General features: G+C 38.3%; 1 protein-coding gene across 4 annotated transcripts in view; it reads right to left on the bottom strand.

Annotated features, from left to right (window-relative positions):
• Nucleotides 1-22,273, bottom strand: part of TBCEL (tubulin folding cofactor E like) — a 69,574-nt gene that overhangs the window by 32,058 nt on the left and 15,243 nt on the right. For 3 of the 4 annotated variants that reach the window (XM_061146182.1, XM_061146167.1, XM_061146175.1), the window contains exons 2-7: nucleotides 16,110-16,259; nucleotides 14,307-14,446; nucleotides 7,013-7,194; nucleotides 5,455-5,711; nucleotides 2,611-2,737; nucleotides 1,023-1,139 (exon numbers count right to left, since the gene is read on the bottom strand). In XM_061146182.1, the coding sequence (XP_061002165.1) occupies nucleotides 1,023-1,139; nucleotides 2,611-2,737; nucleotides 5,455-5,711; nucleotides 7,013-7,194; nucleotides 14,307-14,446; nucleotides 16,110-16,242 (956 nt within the window). In that variant the 5' untranslated portion in view covers nucleotides 16,243-16,259. The remainder of the gene's footprint in view (nucleotides 1-1,022; nucleotides 1,140-2,610; nucleotides 2,738-5,454; nucleotides 5,712-7,012; nucleotides 7,195-14,306; nucleotides 14,447-16,109; nucleotides 16,260-22,273) is intronic. The other variant, XM_061146188.1, reaches the window with a different exon arrangement.

Raw genomic sequence — 22,273 nt, 5'->3', positions numbered from 1 at the left:
AGCACAAATCTCTTACACAGCCCTGGTTGAGCCTTGCAGTATGGAAACTCTCTTAAAGTCTGTAAATAACGGAGAACTCTGGGGAAAAAAATGTTCAGTAGGAATGAATTAGGACTTCCTTGTAGCTCGAATGGTAAAGAATCTGCCTGCAATGCAGGAGACCTGGGTTCGATCTCTGGGTCGGGATGATTCTCTGGAGAAGGGAATGGCAACCTACTCCAGATTTCTTGCCTGGAGAATCCCTTGGACAGAGAAGCCTGACGGGCTACAGTACAGACGGTCACAAAGAGTCAGACACGACTGCGTGTTATGTGCCAGATGCCAGGAATGAATTAGAATCACAGAAATTTGTAAACAGAATGTGGTTTGACTCACATTCAGTCTTAACTTGCATCTTGTTGTCTGAAACCTGTTTAGGGAGTCTTTTTCCCTTTATGTTTACCTATATAAAATCTGCTACATTTCCTTTACATTTATAGAATATTAGTTTCTCACCAAACAATATGTATTAACCCTTCATATTCAGGCGTCAGCATTTCTCTTCCGACTCAACATCCTCATTTCTTTAATATTCCCTACTTAAGGAGTCTATTTTCTAGTCCCTTTCTCATAATCACTAAACCTCATGTACATTTGCCAAGCCTTCCAAACTGTAGAACATAGTGGAGCTTAAAAGCAGATGCAATTTGAACAAAGAGACCAGTTTTGGGGGTGGGTGAAAACGCACTCCTGGAGGAAAGGAACAAAAAGGAATCGATGATATGGAAATGCAGTGGGAACTACTGGAAGCAATCAAATACTTACCCAAACATTCCTAATACAAGTGCAAGGCTAGAAGAAACACACTATGGAAAACGACATAAAGCAGGTTTGCTTTTTGTGTTTCTTCCTTTATTTTTTAAACCTATCACCAGTCTTCTAAGAAGGTCCAATAACAAGTTAGTAGATTTTGCTCTAAAGCAATAGTTCTTAAGCTGCCTCAATACTTGCTAAAGTGTTGCTAAGCTGATGAGGGTTTTTACCTGAATGGCACTTCTTCCTGTGGGACATCCACATAGTAACGGATAAAAAATCTCTCGGAGTCTTCTCGCTCACCATCAGTAACAACACTGCCATTAAGTTTGGAGACCGATGGCAATCTATAAATACAGAGCAAAAGATACAATAAAATGATTGGCTTGAGGCCCAGTCTTATTCTCTTGAAAGGATGTATTTGATGTAGCTCCGCTTGTGTACAACTACTTACATGAACTAACATGATAGAAAATAAACAGACCAAAAATATCTCTAAAGTTGCATTTTTGGAAGTAACACTGACCTTTTATAACCATACCTCACCTTTCAAAGTAAGATTCTATAGGGCACTGTCCAAACTTAAATATGATGCAACCCACACATGTAATTTAAATTCTCTAGGATCTATATTTTAAAAAAGTAAAAAGTAAACAAATGAGATTAATTTTAATACTACATTATATTTAATCTAATATATCTAGGATATATTTCAACCTATAATCGACACTAAAAGATAACTAAGATACTTCATGTTCGTTTTGTTCATATAAAGTATTTGAAATCTAGTATGTCTTTTTTCATTTACAGTACATTTCGATTCAGACTAGCCATGATCTCAAGTGTTCCCAAGTCACACACGGCTTGATGGGACCACCCTGAACAGCACAGGTCTACAGGGCAGTCAGTACAATTCGGTCACGTGGTTCAGGAATCATTCATTATATTTACAAAAGAATCGTGTAAAGAAAACCAAGCACAAGGCATGCAAGACTTACTCTTCTTAGAAGAAAAGCATGCTGAAATTTATTTCCTCAGTATGCTATTAACGTGTACGTTAACAACTGGAAAGCAGTAAAGACCTGCTAGGTATTAGCTGGTCAGAAAGATCAAAGCAGTTTACAGAATCACTCTTCTTTAGGGAATCTTAAAGATTACTGTTACCCTGTTAAACTACTATGTATATACACAAGAGAACAGAGCAAAGCTCCACGGCCCTTTACATCTTAGCCAAACCTTAACACTGTTAAAGACACATACATACAAAAATAAACCCTCATGGAACATTTCAGTAGTCTGAGGGAAGCAGAGGCTGAGACATGAAAGGCAGGACAGTTGGAAGAAGAAGGTAACAACATGGTGGTCAAGTTTAGGTCAATCTAAATGGAAGAAAAAAACCACAGATACTGCTCTCTTGAGTTTTACACTAACAAACAGCCCAATTTCCAGGGATTTACACTGTAAATGACTTCTATGTTAACAGAGAAAACAAGGAATTGATTCCCAGTTATACTTACTTTTTCCTCCTGACCCAAAACAAGATTTCAAATATGGTAAATATCAAAAAGTATAAAAATGGAATAGACTTGTGAGGAAATTTTTCAGTGGTCTTGGCAGATGAATTATACTTCACATTTTTTCATATCATATTACATTCCTTTTCTTCTAGAATTTGGAGCTGCAGAAGCTCTAGCACAGTCTGTTCTAGAGATGGATAAACAAGCAGTGGACTTCCCCCCACCTTCCAATAGTGCATAATCCCTTTAATGGAACAACAAAGCGCCGAGGAAAGAAAGCAGAGTAATCAGGACAACAGACCTGGCTATTACCAGCTTCCTTCGCTCCTCGGTGGTGTATGGCTGCAGAAGAGGAATTCCTAACAATCTCACTTCTTCAAGTTTAGGGAATGAGTTTAGTTTGTCAATGTCTTCCCAGGACTGCAAACCTAATTTGAGAAATATATTGTTTAAGTAAACCCAGAAAAGCATACAAATGAGAAGATAAACGTCACCAAACAAATTATTTCCATTAATAAGTTATGAAATGCTAAAATGATCACAAAAGTTAGTTCTAGATCCTGAAATTTTTCTTTATCCAAGAAAAGAATGGAATAAAACACCATAAAACTTCCCTACAGCCTCTCCTTTCTCCATGACCCCAGTGTTCAAGGGATCCCCTTTACTTTCCAACATTCACTCATCTACTGATTCTCTACCCAAAAGGCTGGGAAAGGGGACCACCGGTGGTTTAATAAGCAGGATGGATGCCATGATTACAAAATTTTAAAAGTGATGTGATCAACTCTTTCATCAAATACAGACTCACAGAATCTAAGAGTGGATACTGCTAGACTAAATTTTTACTTAACAAGTACTAAAATGGGCAAGGTCCACAGAACCAGAAACTAAATATTATCTTTCAACTATCTCCATTTTGGGGATAGGGAAAACAGATTCGAAATTTAAAACAAACAAATTGAGACACAAAAAACGTGAACCCCTTGGGCAGGAAAATAGGCAACAAATTAAGACTGGTCAGTCCTAAAAGGAAACTCTTCCTATGGCTGTGAACAAATGTAGCACCCAAGTCTGTACTTGGCAGTGGTAGGAAAAATATTCCTGGTCAGTTTTACAACACATTAATTAAATCCATTGTAGAGAACAACGTAGTCCCTTTCTTCTCTTCCTATTTCCATCAGCCTTCAGCAAGGGTAAAGGCAGAGGAGCAATACACTGGTGCATAACCAACCCAGGTCACTGCTGTCCTCTTCAGAACAGCATTCTATCTAGGAGGAAGAATGGCGTTAGCTCAAGCGGTGTCAGTTGTGAAGTAAACAGTTTCCTTATGCAAATCACTTGTTTTTTAAAAAATTTTAATTGGAAGATAATGGCTTTATAATCACTTGTTTTTAAGACTTAATTCCCATCCTTAAAATCTCCATGGTGAAATAAATTGTGTGGTTTTTCAGTTACAGGTCAGAATTATTTTTCCTTATATAGCTGGTTTCTTAAAAAAAAAAAAGGCAGAAAGACAATGCCAAGAGATGAGAAGAAAATCCACAGATTGGGAAAATATATTTGCTAAAGGCACATGGATAAAGGCTTATTATGCAAAATATACAAAGAACTCCTAAAACTCAACAATAGGAGAAATAACAACCTGATTAAAAAATGGGCAGAAAACCTGAACAGACATCTCAGCAAAGAAATAGACAGCAAGTAAACTATGAGACGATGTCCCACACCATATGCCATCGGGAAGATGCAAATTAAAACAATGGGATACCACTATACACCTGTTAGAATGGCCAAAAGCCAAATGCTGAGAAAGGATGTGGAGCAACAGGAACTCTCATTCATTCCTGGCGCAGCGCAATTGGTACAGCCGCTTCAGAAGGGAGCTCCGCAACTTCTCACGGAACTGCACATACTCTTACTATATCATCAGCAACTGTGCTTTGTTATTCGCCCAAATGAACTGAAAACATGTCCACACAAAAACCTACACATGAATAAACGTTATTCTAGTTTATTAACAACAACAAAAAAAACCTACACATGGAGGTTTGCAGCTTTATTAATTAAGCCAAAATGTGGAAGAAACCAAGATATTCTTCAGTTTGTGAGTAGATAAGTAAACTGTGGTATATGCAGATAATGGAATATTATTTACCACTAAAAATGAAATGAGCTATCAAGTCATGAAAAGACATGAGGGAATTTAAACTAAGAGAAAGAAGTGAATTACTCAGTTAAAAAAGCCAATCTGAAAAGGCTACACACTGTATGATTCCAACTATATGACATTCTGGAAGAGGCAAAACTATGGAGACAGCAAAAACATCAGTGGTTGCCAGGGATCAGGGAGGCAGAAGGGATAAACAGGCAGAGAATGGAGGACAGTTAGGCAGTAAACCATGATGTGCAATACTACAATGGTAGATGTGTGTCACTACACATTTGTCCAAACCCACACAAAGAATAACACCAAGAGTGTAAACTCTGGACTTTGGATGATGTCAATGTAGGTAAACTGAATGTATCACTTTGGTGCTGGGATGTTGATAGAAGGGGAGGTTTTGCATGAGTAGGGACAGGGAGTATATGGGAACTCTATGTACTCTCTGCTCAATTTTGCTGTGAATATTGACTCCAAATAATAACTTTTACTTATTTTTAAAATTAGGCTAAAATATTTATCCCTGTTATATGCTGAATCAAATGGCAACAAACTGATAATCAATTATATGTAAATACTAGAAAAGATAAGTGAGAATTTGAAAGGACTGGGATTCCTTAACCTAAATCCAGACAAAACCATCTTATTTGTAACTTTTTGTACTCTTTTACTCTTCCTTTTACTACCCAATTCATCAATTTCATTTCACTTCTTTCATAGCATGGCCCCTTTAATATATAAAATATTAATAGCAGCTAACATAACACTATGCCAAGTGAATATTTGAGAAATATTGATCTTTACCAGAACATTTATGAAAATGAATGCCTTAAATTTAGCTAATCAATAGGCATCTACATGTCACTTTGTAAAATCATCCTGTAAGAAGGCAGAGCTATGATGGAAAGAAATACACTTTCACTGTATTTCATGCATAAGTGCAGATCAATTTGCATGTAGAATGAGAACAAGCATGTCCCTCACCTGACTTGTGGAGGCTGATGGATCGCAGATTAGGGAACAATCTGGCCAATGAATCATCAGGCTCCTCGATAGCGTTCAAATGGTTGTTGGCCAGGACAAGGGTATCCAGTGAGGGAAACATAACTCCTAACTTGCGTATTTCAGTCCAGTCTTGGAGATTATTGTCTGTTATATGTAGTAGCTTAAGAGAATGACAGCGAATAGAAGGACAAGACACTGTTTCATAGTCATTAAGGCACAGGAAGAGTTCTTCCAAACTGCAGAGAAAAAAGGAAATATTTCATTGTTTAAAGTAGTCAAGTTTCTACTTTGCACCTATTTTTAGTCACTCAGTAAATAAACATCTACTACATATGAGACTCTGCTAGGTATAGTAGAAAAAATATAAAGATGTCTTTCTGAAGTTTAAAATATAGTTGGGAAGACAAACCTAAAATACATAAAAGAGCAGAGAATGATAGAACCCAGTACTAAAGTAATTTTATGCTTAAATAAATAAATGCTAAATGAAGCAGCACTTAAGTGCAATACCACTTCATATATGAATGGAACTGAAATTGTAGTTGGAACAGTCAGGAAAGGATGCATGGCTTTGAAGAAGGGGCAGAATTGGGTAAATTGAGAGGAGATAAAAGAAAATTCTAGAAACAACATGAATGGTGTTTAGAAATAGAAATAATAGCTATCATTTATTGAATTCCTACCTTGTATCAGGCCCTGTGCAGGTGCTTTATATACCATACTTCCACTTCTGAAATTTTAATTATGCTCACTTTATAGACAAGAGATTAATAAGCTTATCAAAGGTCATATGGTTAGGAAGTGGAACTGTGATTTAAAGCTCATTCCATGCTATGCTAAATGTTGCATGCAGTGAGAAAACCAATCTCATTAGAGGGAGAGTGAGAAACTAAGATGGAATAAGTGAGCTGAGACCAGATTCTGAAAGGCTTTAATAATTTCTGTATTTAGACAATCAAGGAGACTACAGCTTCATATATTTCTTTAAACTATTTTCTTTGAATATTTATGTGCATATACAAAGATAGATATAAACAAAACATAACAAAACATTTCTAAACTGACAAACAGAAGTATAATTTCCTGCTTAAATTATTGAAAAGAATATGAGGTCCATTTTCCCATCATGCCAGCTAGGCACTTACTTAATCATCTGAGTGTTAATATATTTTAGAGACACTATGATTCTTTCCTCCCAAAGAAAAGGGCCAAGGCAAAATTCTGGAATCAGGGTAATCAGAAGATTAAAATGGAGAAAGGCTGGGTTGATCTTGAAATGATAAGTGCTTCTCAGGGATATTTTCTAGCCAAAGGATGACATATCCTATGTCTTGGTGCTACTCAACACTGTACAAGTATTCCAGTGAAAATGCTACTAGATTACCCTCACACCCTCATTTAATTACTTCATTTTTCTAACCTCATTCTCCATTCAATCTGCAGTTCTAGTATTTCTGAGGTGGGAGGCCAGCAGTAATTCTAGGTACTAACACAGACGGCAACATAGTTCCCTCTCCATCATGCCCTTTGGGCTTACTCTGGTAACTCCTGCAGTATCGTGTGGACTGTCTCCCAAGAAGCTTTGCTGTTGTTGAGGACAAGTTTTCGAACCCCAGAGAAGGACCCAGCACATGTTCTTTCTAAAACTGATAAATTCAGAGGGTTGGAACTCAGGTTTAGAAACTCCAACTGGGGAACATTTGACACAATTTTACTGACCTATGGAGAAAAAAAAAGAAAAGCATATTAAGCAGTAATCAGAGCTTTTAAACAGCAATCATAGTCAAGAAAACCTAAGTGAGTGGGTCTCCAGGCAAAATGCCATTTATATTGTAGAGTCCTATTTAGAGATGGTATGCACAGAGAGGCAGAAATAATTTCAACAAATCATGGCAAATGATTTAATTCCTTTCTATAGCATCACTGAAAATTAATGGTATAAAAGAAAAATTTTCTATATTGCCTTTGGCAAAGTTTTTGATTCTGCTCTGTATAATATTCTCTTTGATACCACTATATGATATTTTGGAGAAAAGATCATTTAGATAACATTTTCTAAAGAGCTGAGATTGGGTCATGTACAAGTAATTCTCTTTGAATATCTCTTCCTTCCATCCTCAGAACAATATTAAGGCTAATTAAAGGTTTATTGAAGACCACATGGTAACAATTCAGGTATTCAAAATTAATTATGTAATCGTTTAGAAAACACTTCCAGCTTGGTCCAAAGATGCACCAAACTTTAAACTATATTTACTCAAAAATAAAAAGCATTTGTGACTACATTACAAAAGAGAAAACATGATCATCAACTTAATGATTTAGCGAGTAACTTGGTACATAAGAAAGAAAAAAAAAAGGAAATGCGCTTCATTGATTACTGATCTTAACTATTCACTAAGCACTGTACTAGGTTTTTTAGGGCTTCCTGGGTAGCTCCAGTGGTAGAGAATCCACTGCAATGCAGGAGACCCTGGTTCAATTCCTGGGTTGGGACGTTTCCCTGGAGAAGGACTGGCTACCCACTCCAGTATTCCCGCCTGGAGAATCTCCATGGACAAAGGAGCCTGGCAGGCTGCAATCCATGGGGTTGCAAAGAGTCGGACACAACTGAGCACAGCACACTAGGCTTCAGTTTAAAATGCAAGAGATTCATACCAGTTGGCATATATTCTCCTGTTTGATATCTTTTGTGATCAAATGGTACCAAGGATTTCGGTGACATATGTCTAAGATTTGGAGTTTAGTGTGTGGCCACAACACAGCTGAATAGTCCACACATGGACCAATCCTTTACTGCATTCTACCACCTGGATACCAATGATACAAAGGCCTTCCACACAGAAGATGATGACCGCTGCTGCTGCTGCTAAGTCGCGTCAGTCGTGTCCGACTCTGTGCGACCCCATAGACGGCAGCCCACCAGGCTCCCCCATCCCTGGGATTCTCCAGGCAAGAACACTGGAGTGGGTTGCCATTTCCTTCTCCAATGCATGAAAGTGAAGTCGCTCAGTTGTGTCCAACTCTTAGCAACCCCATGGACTGCAGCCCACCAGGCTCCTCCATCCACGGGATTTTCCAGGCAAGAGTACTGGAGTGGGTTGCCATTACCTTCTCCAAAGATGATGACTAGCTATGCGTTAAGGGCAAAAAAAAAAAAAAAAAGTGAAAAGGAACTGTTTCCAACTATAGCATGAAGGATAAGTTCTAATTTAAGTACAGCCCCAGTTAAATAAACAAAACATACACCCTTTGCTAACCACCACCCTTCATATTTTATTTTTATAATAAAGAAGAAAACTTTCTCAAAATGGATACTCTCAGAGTTGTTGAAGCAATTTCTGAATTTCCAAGACTAGCAGATACCTGATGTGATCTTCATCATAGTTTGCATCTGTACTACTATCTAATGAGAATAAAGATTTGAAATAATGACTCATCATACATCACCCACTGGCTATCTATTTTACATATGGTAATGTATATGTTTCAGTGCTATTCTCTCAAATCATCCCACCCTTTCCTTCTCCCACTGTATCCAAAAGTCTGTTCTTTATGTCTATATCTCCTTTGCTCTGTGAAAACCAGGAGGGATGGGGTGGGGAGGGACGTGGGAGGAGGGTTCAGAAGGGAAGGGACACATGTATGCCTATGGCCAATTCATGTTGTTATATGGCAAAGGCCATTATAGTACTGTAAAGTAATTATCCTCCAATTAATTAATTAATTTTAAAAATAATGACTCAGCCCTAGAATATCCTAAAAAACATAACATTGGACTACAACTGAACAATCCAAATATTATTTGGAAAATAATACATGTTAGAAATAATTATCTTCTTTAAAAGTTTAAAATTTAAAAGGATTTTGGGTCACCTTAGATTAACAATATTCTGGAAAATATTGTAGTCATTACACAGGTAGGTTTATTCATGGCAGAAAAATGTCTTAATAGTAAAGGCTGATATTCAGTGAGTATCTCAGGCTTCTCTTTTTTAAATTCTAAAACTAGAAAACAAGACCCAGTGATCTGAAATGAGTTCAGGATACTCATATGCAGAACATGGAGATGAACTCAGACCACCTCTTTGGTCTCCACAGCTCTGTGACTTAACAGGGGACCCTCTACTTTTGAAAAGGAAGAAACTAAGGTTTTAAGAAAAATGGGAAAGGGTTATAAGATAACAATCTGTAATTTATACCTAAGCTATTCTCTACTTCACCCGAGTGGGGGATTCCTCCCTCCTCTGAACTGCTTAGTTTAATTTCCTTTATAAAATGGTTTTGATAAGAAGAGGAGGATAAAAGAGATACTTTGGGAAAGGTCAGACAAAAATCTACTTAGCCAAATATTCAAATCAAAGGCTAAAAAATGCATCTCTTTTTTTATACATACAGACGCCTAGTTTTAGGAGGGCTGGAGACAAATCTTTGCCTCTCCTCCAAGTGTTACACTTCTCTCTCATATTTATATTAGCCTCTTAATAGATAGCAGCCTGTTTAAAGTATAAAAGAAGCTACTTATAACATTAATGACCATTCAAAAACACTGAAAGGACAAACTAGATTATTCTGTTCCATATTGCTATATCAAATACTGGCTGAAATAAACTTAGTTAACGGCCAGGGACAAATGATCTTTTTTGGTAATCAAATACATGTGTTGCAATGGGTTGGAATGTAATATCTTAAAACTGTGACCTAGGAGGCCTTCTGTAGCTTGGCAAAGAGTTTAATCAATTCTAAAAAAAAATCAATATTCTTCCACTGTCAGTATTTCTCCCATATCTCTGTGTTCTGATATATATTCTAAAAGACTGGGATGAACTACAGTTAAGGGGAAGGACAAAATATAAAGGAAAGATGAAAACAAAAATAAACTGGAAAATGGAAACCTGAAGGGTAGCAGCAAACACTCATTTGGACACTGCCTGCAATCAGACTACAGGCACTTACAGGAACATACAAACTGAGCACCAGGGAGTCCAAATAACCACGTGGCCCTGAGTGTCCTCTCAGCTGTGAGCTCAGTCCTGTCCAACTCTCAGACTCCATGGACTGTAGCCCACCAGGCTCCTCTCTCCATGGAATTTTCCAGGCAAGAATACTGGAGTGAAGTGCCATTTCCTACTCCAGGGATCTTCCCAACTTAGGGATTGAACCCACCTCTCCTGCGTCTCCTGCATTGGCAGGTGGATTCTTTATCACCAGCGCCGCCTGGAAAGCCCAAACATGTGACCCTCTGGCTCTATCTGTCAATATGGGTTGGAAAAATGTTCAGTGTAGATCTCTGTCTAAGCAGAGAAAAGGCTAAATTACCGAGTATAAATTCTGTGTTCTCATCCATGTTGACACAAATCATCCTTCTGAGGTAGCAGTTATATCTCTATTAAACTGTTTCCATCAGTTAGCAAAAGCTTATGTATGTGGTCAAAGCACAAAGTACAACACCTCTGTGAAATTTTTACTGCCAAAGAAATAAATTTAGGGGAATCAGCCTGTGAACATATGAGCTGAAATGATTCAGCGTAAGAGTTGGTCTGACTTGTCATCCACGCAGGTCAAAAATCTCACCAGAGATTCAGCAGAAGGACTGCTGTGGGACTCCTGGAGAAGGAGGATTAACAAGGTAGTTCTTTTTGCATCTGTACAATGTGGACAGAGCATGCATGTCAATTAAGCATCTCAAAGGACCCCGAAGGCACATATTGTAACTTGTTGAGCAGTGAACGGTAAGAGTTGTTTGTGTAAGTGAACCAATCAATAAATACATGGATAAGTAGAGATTGTTTCTTGGAAACAGCCAGGTAAATCTGCATATATTAACACATGATTTAGAAATCAAGTGACGTACATCTCAAAGAATTTTGGCAAATATCTTAATAAAAGTAGGAAATATAATGGGGAGCACAGATAACAAATTAAATAAGACTATGAAATGGATGAGTATAAGAAAAGCGAAAGAAAAGTAAGTTATAGATAGATATTTCTTTAACAAGAAAGCTGTCTTAGAATTTGTATCACATTTAGTATCTACCAGGTGTCTTGATAATTAATTTTATCAGTAGCCTTATCTTACAGATGATAAAGGAATACATGAATTTCTTAAGATTACAGGAAAAGTTAGAGCAACTGGGCCTGATCAAACCTCAAGATACAATCATTAATTCTTTAATGAACTCAGGAAACATATGAATGCCTAGAATGCTGCTGTTTGCTGTTTAGTCACTAAGTCATGTCCTATACTTTGTGACCCCATGAACTATAGCCCGCCAGGCTCGTCTGTCCATGGGATTTCCCAGGCAAGAATACTGGAGTGTACTGCCATTTCCTTTTCCAGCCTAGAATGCTAGTGCTGATGATAAAAAAGAAAGCCCTGAAAAAGCTCATGGTCTAGCAGAAAACTGTCAGGTAAGCCAGTGACTGCACTACACTGTGATGAATTCTTTCACAGCAGCATGATACAGGTGTTCAGTTCAGTTCAGTCGCTCAGTCGTGTCCGACTCTTTGCGACCCCATGAATCACAGCATGCCAGGCCTCCCTGTCCATCACCAACTCCCGGAGTCTACTCAAACTCATATCCATCGAGTCGGTGATGCCATCCAGCCATCTCATCTTCTGTCATCCCCTTCTCCTCCTGCCCCCAATCCCTCCCAGCATCAGCGTTTTTTCCAATGAGTCAACTCTTTGCATGAGGTGGCCAAAGTACTGGAGTTTCAGCTTCAGCATCAGTCCTTCCAATGAACACCTAGAACTGATCTCCTTTAGGATGGACTGGTTGGATCTCCCTGCAGTCCAAGGGACTCTCAAGAGTCTTCTCCAACACCACAGTTCAAAAGCATCAATTTTTCAGTGCTCAGCTTTCTTCATAGTCCAACTCTCACATCCATACATAACCACTGGAAAAACCATAGCCTTGACTAGACGGACCTTTGTTGGCAAAGTAATGTCTCTGCTTTTTAATATGCTGTCTAGGTTGGTCATAACTTTCCTTCCAAGCAGTAAGCATCTTTTAATTTCATGGCTGCAGTCACCATCTGCAGTGATTTTGGAGCCCAAAAAATAAAGTCTGACACTGTTTCCACTGTTTCCCCATCTATTTCCCATGAAGTGATGGGACCAGATGCTATGATCTTAGTTTTCTGAATGTTGAGGTTTAAGCCAACTTTTTCACTCTCCTCTTTCACTTTCATCAAGAGGCTTTTTAGTTCCTCTTCACTCTCTGCCATGAGGGTGGTGTCATCTGCATATCTGAGGTTATTGATATTTCTCCCAGCAATCTTGATTCCAGCTTGTGCTTCATCCAACCCAGTGTTTCTCATGATGTACTCTGCATATAAGTTAAATAAGCAGGGTGACAATATACCGCCTTGACGTACTCCTTTTCCTATTTGGAACCAGTCTGTTGTTCCATGTCCAGTTCTAACTGTTGCTTCCTGACCTGCATACAGGTTTCTCAAGAGGCAGGTCAGGTGGTCTGGTATGCCCATCTCTTTCAGAATTTTCCAGTTTATTGTGATCCACACAGTCAAGGCTTTGGCATAGTGAATAAAGCAGAAATAGATGTTTTTCTGCAACTCTCTTGCTTTTTCGATGATCCAGTGGATATTGGCAATTTGATCTCTGGTTCCTCTGCCTTTTCTAAAACCAGCTTGAACATCTCGAAGTTCACGGTTCATGTATGTGTGTGTGTGTTTATATGTGTGTGTGTGTGTGTGTGTGTGTGTGTGTGTGTTAGGATAATCTAATTCTGCCTGAGTGAGTGTCAGGGAAAGTTTCAGAGAGGAACAACAATTTGGGCCAAATCTTGAAAGATACAGGAAGCAGCTGGGTAGACAGAGGAGAAAGAGAACAGTAGATTCAGAATAAATAAAAGCAGGGAAGTTTTCCTTGTCAAGATTTATCATGAACTACAGAAAAGCACATAGCTAAAGGTAGAGAAAAGACTCTGGAAATAGCAAAGGGTCACATGATGGAGGGTCACACTTAGAGAGTTCAAAGCATTGTTTGCAGGCAGTGAAAATCAGCAGAGGGACTTGAAGCTTGAGTTTCATAATCACATTTCATTATTTAAAGAAGTCTGGTAGCACAGCAGAGGTAGCTTAGAGGAAGCAGAGTAAAACCAGACGCAGAAAACTCATTAAGACACTTTTCCAGCAGTTCAAATAAGAAATAAGAACCTAAATTAAGGCAAAAAATCAAGCAGGAAGAACTATTTTTCTCTTAAAGATACCTTCTATCAGGTCATGTCATAATCAGGTAGTAATGTTATATACAATAACAAGAGAGAATGTCATAATACTTTTATTTGTGCAATTTAGAGTTACTCTGAGGTCAAAGGCATCAGTTATGTCAAATCACCAATAAGACTTAATAAAATAAGGAAAAGTTCTAAAATATTTGGAATAAATTTCAGTATCAAGAAAAAATATTTTTATAACCTTAGTTTTGAGCTCCAACAATTTTTATGTCAATTTATGGTAACAAATATTGAAGTAGTAGCAGAGAATGAACACAGGATATGTAAACTAGTGAAACAGTAGAGAATTTAATGCACTGTTAGCAGTCTAAACCTCTGTGGTCTTATTAACCTCTCGATGCCTAGAATAAAGTTTCTCAGTGTTTTTCACATTAATGAAAAACAAATAAGCAATAACAAGGTTAACTGAAAAATCACTACAGAACCAGTTGGAGCAGTCAGTTGTTTCTCTTGAGACATACAGACAAGAATCCCGAGAGCCAGAATTCAGCAGCATACACAGCAACACAGACAATAATACAGTGAGTCATCGCTGCCCTTCACCCAGACTCAGCACCATGAAAGCTTTACCTCGTGCCAGTCTTCAAGTTTGTTGTCAGAGAGATCTAGTTCTGACACGTGAGCACAGAAGGCAGCAATTTCTTTCTCATCTCCTGCACAGGTAATTCCACAGCTGTTCAACACCAGTACACTTGGGAGGTTGAGGCGATCTGAATCATAAGGGAAATGAAACATGTTCTATGTCAGCCTAATTCTTGTCTACATACATTGAACTGCCAGGAATCAAAATCAAATTATGTGAAATTACACAAGGCCCTGAAAATACAGGATATGATGGAATCCAAGGGTATTGAATTTCAAGGGGGAGATAGCCAAATATGACCCAGGAGGAGATTAGAAGTACTGGACTGAAAAGTCCTGCAGGCTCTACTTCCTGGCAGGACTGTTTAGCTCAACTACCAACAACAGAACCATCATCCATACTGTCACCTTATCATCTGACATTAGATCCACATGATTCACGTCAGGGCTACCACTGTCTTCTAACTGGCTTCAATTCTTTCTTTTTAAAATTTAGTTCAAAAGTATCACTCTGGTTAGCTCTTTTCTCAGTCAGACTGATTTGTATTTTCACCTCTTTTTGCCTTTGAAAATTATCTCAGACCATTAGATAGTATATCGGCTAAATCAATTCTGTTCTTCAAGTTCATATCAACTCAAGGAATCTTCCTCACCTACATGAATCCATTTAAAAATCTACATCTTTCTCCCATACTTGTCCATCAGTCAACCCCCTTTCATATCCACATAGAATTTGTCACTTACAAAAATGAGACTTTCAAAAATATATAAGAGAACATGTTTCATAGTCTTAAACCACTCAATGAATTCAGTCAAACTACTGCTTGTTCAAAAAATATGCCAATAAAATTACTCTTCCTATCTCTAATAAAAAGGATCAATATGAGAATTCAGCCACTCTTTTTCTATTTGGTATAAACCAAAGACTCATGAAAGTATATTTTATGAATGGAGGCCTCAATTAATATGATTTTTCAACTTAGTGCTTTTTACAAAATTAATTTTCTCAGGATGGAAGTAGATCCTAAAAAAAATGGTCAAGTAAGAAGTCCACTTCTTTCTGCTGTTCCAGTTTATATGGAGTGGTAAGATAGTGGTATTGAGAAGTAAAAAACATTTAGTAACCTTCAGACATAGGAACTTTAAAACACTGTTTAATATTAACATCCAATAATGATAAAGAACTATTTCCAAGAACAGTTAATTACAACATTAAGTTAAAATGCAAACCAAAAACACACATTGCATGTTTCCAGCTGTAGATGATTGCTCACATAAGCCCCCTCCTAGAATGTTTTTATCCCCTCTCTAACCAAATTTTACTTTCTTGAAGGATTAGTTCAAATCTCACAATTTTGAACTCTTTCCTGCTCGTATTAACTCACTCCCTAAATTTCTTTCCCAATCAGTGTGCCATTCATTTGATTCAATATAAACTACCTTGTGTTATTATATATTTTTATAAATGTGAGTATCTTGTAATCCAATAGGCTGTGAGGTCATTGAGGGCACAGGCCAGGCTTGTACTATCTTCTACCTTCCAAGTTCTTTGAAATACTCTCATTCAAATATTGCTTTTGCCCTATGAGTGCAACTAAAATGCCTTTTGGCCAATCTGGAGGAAGATAAATCCTTTCAGGTTTTCCAAGAAACTAAAATCATAGAAAGGGAGAAAGGTTATTCAATTCATAATTCAAAATAAAGGGAATCATTTGCAAATAAGGCAATAGTCTGGTTTAATGTCCTAAGCAAGTTCCAGTAAACAAATGTTTTATGTCCCATGTTTCTTACCTTTCATAGGAGAGCCCTGAGGTGTGGCTGGGACATGGACTCCCATCCCAGGACCACGGCGATAAGGAAAGTTTTCAGGACTGTATTTTTCACATAATACTTGCATAAAACTCCTCCCGCTAGGTTGATCCATCTTCCTCTCCTAAAATTCTATAAGAAACCAGAAATCATAAAAATTTGTCTATTTATTAACACAGGAAATATTTATTGAGAATCAATTATTTACAAGGTACTAAGCAAGGCATTGCCAACACAGAAGAGACGGACGCTGACCCCAGGAACTTACACTGCGGTGAGATCTCATGATTTAGGGACACTACACAGGCAGACAAATGGCAGCAATATAGTTCAGCTTATAACTGCAATACAGATGAAAAGAGCTACAAGATTTAGAAGAGAAGGCCATCAACCACGTGTAACAGGAAGACTTTTGGCTGGTGGATAGGTTCATGTGGTAGTAGGAAAGGGGGCCAAATAGGAAAGTACAGATTAAACATCAGACTAAAGAATTGGGATAAATACTTTGACATTTAATTGACATTTGTCACTTAAAATCCTCTCTTCTTCTTCCACAGCTACTTCTACTGAGGAATGAGTACACAGGTTCTAGTTGGGATAAAAATAAAGAATTCTATGGAGGTTTCTGGGAATAATCCTTAAAAGATAGCCAGTGTGCCCTTTGTCTTCCTTCCCTGTCTCCTCCTCAGTTCTACTGCCTAGAAACAGATCCTTGCTCTATGAGGCCAAGAGACACAGCCTAAGAAAGGTGAAACAAACAGCTGAAAGGAACCTAAGGGATGTCATGGAACTGAGCTGCCATAATGCTGCTGAGTGCTCATCTCTGGAAATTTCAGTGGAAGAGGAATAACTTTGTTTTATTTGAGCCACTGTCCTCAATTTTTCAGTTACTTAAAAATGAGCCTAATCCTAACTAAGTCAGAGTATCATTAGCACTAACGTATTAGTATTAGTACTGTCAAGGTCAAGTCTAACCTCAGCTAAGGGTACATACTCCTGCATACTCCCATACAAACATACTCATGCATAGGTTAAAAAAGGTAACATCAAACAGTGTGGGCCTGCTTACCATTATCTTGAGGAACTGGCTTTTGATCTCTATTAAACATAAATCAAAATATGGGCCACTAATTGTCCTCTGTAGTTCTGTCTATTAGCTACTAAGCTTTTTACTAAAATAATCAGAAAAAAAAGGAAGAAGGATAAAAAGTACTCAAAGAAGAGTACTGAGTACTTAAACAGAGCAGAGAGAATGCACAATGGTATAAAGGAGTAACCAGAAGAGATCTAACAACAGAGGGCATCAGGATCACCTAAACAGGAATCTCAGACAGAGGAGATCCTGTTTGGGAGAAGAGTTAGATGCTGCAAAGTACAGGGGTGACATGATGAGAGCCCAGTGACACAGTGGTAGTACAAATAGATTCAACATCTACTTAGGAAGCAAGCTTTTCAGGAGTTTTAGGGGCTGAGGGGAAGATGGAGTCAAGGCTGACTCCCAGGTTTCTAGTCCAGGTGACTAGGTCACTGGTGATAAGTAAGTAAGAAGAGAATGCAGAAAGATCTAGTTTTAAGGAGGAAAATGATGAATTCTATTTTACACATGTTCAACATGAGGCATCTGATTCAGGGAAACAGTCTGAATTTGGGTGAGAAAGGTGAGCTGGAGGCGAGGATTTGGTCCTCATTAGGAAATATTATGAATAAGGACAGTCAGATGACAGAACTCTCCAGGACACTGATATTTAAGATCCAGGTAGAGGAAGCAACATCATGAAGGAAAGCAAAAAGGAACAGAGAGTGGAGTGTATAGCTAACATTTTGAGAAGTTCTGATGAGAAGGTGAGGAAGAAGATGAGCTGATAAGGAAGGCAGGAAGAGGACAGAGTAGGGGTCAGGGGAGCAAGTGCCAAGATTTTTCCTCTTAAAATAGGAGAGACCTGACACAGTTTAGATTATGGAGAGGCAGCAAGTAGAGCTGGAGAGTATGAAAATGACTACTGGTACCTGGTCCTAGGAAAAACCAGCAGGAATGAGCATTAAAAACGTCTAGAAGGCTGTTGGGTACTAGTCAGGTAACACTCCAAACTGTTCACCACTGGCAGTGATCTATTTACTTCATTATGCTGCACTGGGTTTGCTTTTGCTTTCACAGTCTAATTACACTGATGTTAGGTATTTTCCTCATGTGACTGTCCTGGCTCCACCATGGCATTATAAAGGTGAGCAATGCTATGCAATTCTGCTTCTCCAGTATTGATTCACAGCACCTAGCACAGTACTCTACACACAGTCACGGCTCAATAAATGTCGCTGAGTACTATTAATAAAATAACTAGCTTTCAGTATGCCAAGTAGAAAGAGCAGAGGATTCAAGATCAGGAGCAGATATAAGTCCCACCCAGTTCTACCACTTAATACTTTTGTGCCATTGGGCAAGACATTGTATTTCTCTGGGGCTTAAATGACCTTTCTGTAAAAGACAATATTAATACCTATACTACTTGGAGTTCAGGGTCACCATAGAGCTCTGAAATGTACAAATGTGCTATTTAGATTACAGGGCTCTTGTAAATCTCTAAAATACAGAACTGTTACTAATTATAAAAGGAATTTGTAATATGGTAAAAAGCACATAAACATAGAAAACTTCGACTCTGTCAATTGCTAGCTGGGTAAAACATAAACTAGTTATCTAATCTCTTTCTACTTCAAATTTTCACACTATGGATGAGCTAAAATTTTCCTCTTGTATTTGCAGTAGGAATGTAAAAATGACATGAATATAAAAGTGGTCTTTAAACCTGACCCATTTTCTAGATTACTACCAGGACCATGTCTTCCGTACTTTATGAAATCAATTTACAAACACCTAGAGCACAGAGTACACACTCATTGACCACATGTCCACAAGTTTTATCTGCACGATCTATCAAAGTTTAGAAAGTGGAAACGCATTTCATAACAAGTATACTACAAGTAACTTGAAAACATAGGGCTGCCCTCTGTCACAGTTATCATTTGGGAACTTAAGAACAGGGTCTGTTTTAGTACAAGAGAGCTTGTTCTTTCTATCCACACCGAGTGGTAAGTACATGCTATTGTCCTCTGTCCAAGCACTGTGTCAGAACCAAACTCTGCATTTTCATCGATGACTCCAGAAACCTCCAGGTGGAAAGGTTCTTTCTCAACGTAAACTCATCACCAACAGCAGGCAACACAGAGCAGGTGCTACGCCACTAGTGATAGGCACCACAGTTCTGATCAAAGACCTGTCTCAAGCAGAATGCCAAGAGACTTTCCAGAAATGTTTAACAGAAAGTCAAAGAAGTTACATTGCTATCTTCCATACAACTGGCAGTTCAAAAGAATAAAAACTGTGTGGGAGGGTGCTGAACTGTCAGTGCCAAAATAATAGTCACCGAGATTAAATAGCATCTTTTAACTGGAAGCTTCACATTCACTTAATCCTAAACCTCTTCATTCGAGGACAATAATCTTAATCACAATTTAAATATAGATAAGCTGAGAGTGGAATTAAAGAAACCTTGGCTAAAACTGGAGTCTGGACAGGGCAGTAGGCAGAGCTTTCATCCCTGCCATGCGACATTAATTACTCCAAACAGGAAGAGATGCAGGCCTTCATCTATGACAGGAAGATGCTGCTTACATTACTAGCCAGCAGGAAGAAAAAAACACTCTGCCCAGTGACAACCCAGCCAGAGACTGAAAACAGCCCAACCAACCTCCATACTTTGGACTCCTAGCTTCCTCCAATGGACTCTTTGATTATAAACCACCACCCTTTTCAGCTCCCCTCATTTTCCCTATAAAAGCAAGTTCCCCTTCCTTGGATCTGCCTATGGTCTGCCATAGTTTGCATACCTCACATTGTAAATCCTCTGGCTATTCCCGAATAAACTGGCTTTCGCTAGTTAAGTATCTTGCTTTATACTATTAAAACTGATATGAAGATGGTAAGGTTAGAAACATATACAAGTTAAAGTGAGTGCTGGTAAGCAAGCAACTGTGGGAACTTAAAAGTTATTCCTCATGGCCCCATGCTTTAAGTTTTTCTAAGTAGTCTGTTTTTTTTTTCTCTCTAAAGACTAAAAAGCAATGTCAGGCACCTTCACTGGTTATTTTCCAGGATACTCTATTGGAACAGCTTTCCATGAATGCAGATAGTGTACGCATTAATACACAGGTTTTGAATTGGAACACTAAGATTGCAAAATGGATCAGTAACATAAATCTACTCAAAATCTGTTGGGGCACTTGGAGGAAGAACAGTAGGTGGGAAAGGAAAACTGAAAACCAAGTAGACTGAAAAATGAGGAAATACAGGATGGAAAAAGACCTCTAACTGGAGCCTTTTAAAGGGATTTTTGGAGGTGGAATGATAATCTATGACTGTGGAAAGAACTGGTGTCAAATTACATCTGATTACCTTCTACAGTTGCAGAGTTCTAATAAATTTATAAAAGAGTTCTGAATTGGTGCTTCAAACCAGGAAACCAGGAATCTGGGGGTGACGTTGCTTGGTTCCCTTACCAAGTCATGGAGTGTACCTGTGAAAATCCTAACCCCTTTGTGCCTCAAATTCTGACTATGCTATATGGTCTTTTTATAAGCCCCTTGTGAAAGTGCAAGGATAAGGAGCTCAGAACACTTTTGCCAAATAGATTAATATCAGAACAGGACACCCAGTTACCTAAGTAACCTCAACTGCTATCAATTTGACTTAAGATCAGGTCACAATTAGTATGAAACTCAACACAATTGGAAACAGAGAACAGGCCATATCTGACCACTACACACAATAGTGTTATGCTGGTATGCAAGAACCAATATTTACTTCACCAAAAATTTTTATGGTAGAATACTACATTTTATATAAACACTATTAATACCAGCCTCATTCACAACTTCCAAAACTATCCCAAAGTCCCAAAACAGACATTTTAAGTTTTATTAAAAAATAGGTTTATCTGTCTATGGTGTATAGACTATATATACATATACAAGACTCCAGGAGGTAGAATATCCAGAAGGATAAAACAGAAATTAGTAAAATTCATGCCTGTGGTTGACTCCAAAGAGAGGAAATGAGGAACAAAGTGAGAAGGAGATTGGTTTTTACTGTGCCCCTGTCTGAACCACCTGAACTCACCAGATGCATACATCACCCTTTCTTTTCCCATATATTATCTTTTCAAAATACAAAACATTTTTAAGTGATAATATCTGGGACTGACCTGATCTGTCAAAGTGTTTTTTAAGCCCTCATTACTGTCAACTGTCTGTGAAAAAAAAAAATGCCAAACTCGACTATGTGGAATATATAATTTTAAAAGAAATAATAATAAGTTTTAAAGGAACTGGGAATTGAGGAAGAAAAGAAATAAAATGGTGGCCAAATGGAAATATTTTTGTAAAGGAGCATTGATAAAGAAAAAGAAAGGGCTTCCCTGGTGGCTCAGAGGTAAGGAATCTGCCTGCAATGCAGGAGAAGCAGGTCCAATCCCTGGGTCAAGTAGATCTCCTGAAGAAAACAGCAACCCATTCCAATATTCTTTCCTGTGAAAACCCATAGACAAGAGGAACCTGGAGGGCTACAGTCCATGCAGTTGCAAAAGAGTCGGACACAGATTGAGCGACTCAACAACAAAAAAGAAAGCAGAACAAAACACATCTGAGCCTCAGAACTAAACTACAGTCAGGAGGAGAGGCTGGGTTGAGACGAAGCGGGAAGATGACTGTGGCATGTGCAGAGTAGGGGAAGGACACCCGCAGGTCTCAAGTGTCATCTCTTTTGCTAACCGAGTAAATATGTTAGTAAGTTATCCAAATGGTACCCAAACCACTGACCTAGGAACCACAAGAGATCCAGGAGGCAGAGGTTACAAAGCCATGGCCTAAGGGTGCTTCGGAGCTTCAGGCCTCCCAGTTGCCTCCTGCTGTGGAGATGAACTAAAGACTGGGGCTTCCTACAAGATGCAAATTACTGGAATAACAAATAGTGGCGAACTGACTTACAGTTCTCAATAATAAATCACAATAATTCAAAACATGCATTAATGTAGGATGAAGCTAAACATTCAGGAAGAGTTTTCACAGCATAAAAATAATAAAGAAGAGGGAAG

The sequence above is a fragment of the Dama dama genome, chromosome 1 (genome assembly GCF_033118175.1).
Source record: "Dama dama isolate Ldn47 chromosome 1, ASM3311817v1, whole genome shotgun sequence".
In the NCBI taxonomy this organism is placed as follows: Eukaryota; Metazoa; Chordata; class Mammalia; order Artiodactyla; family Cervidae; genus Dama; species Dama dama.
This window is presented reverse-complemented; position numbering and strand designations above follow the sequence as displayed.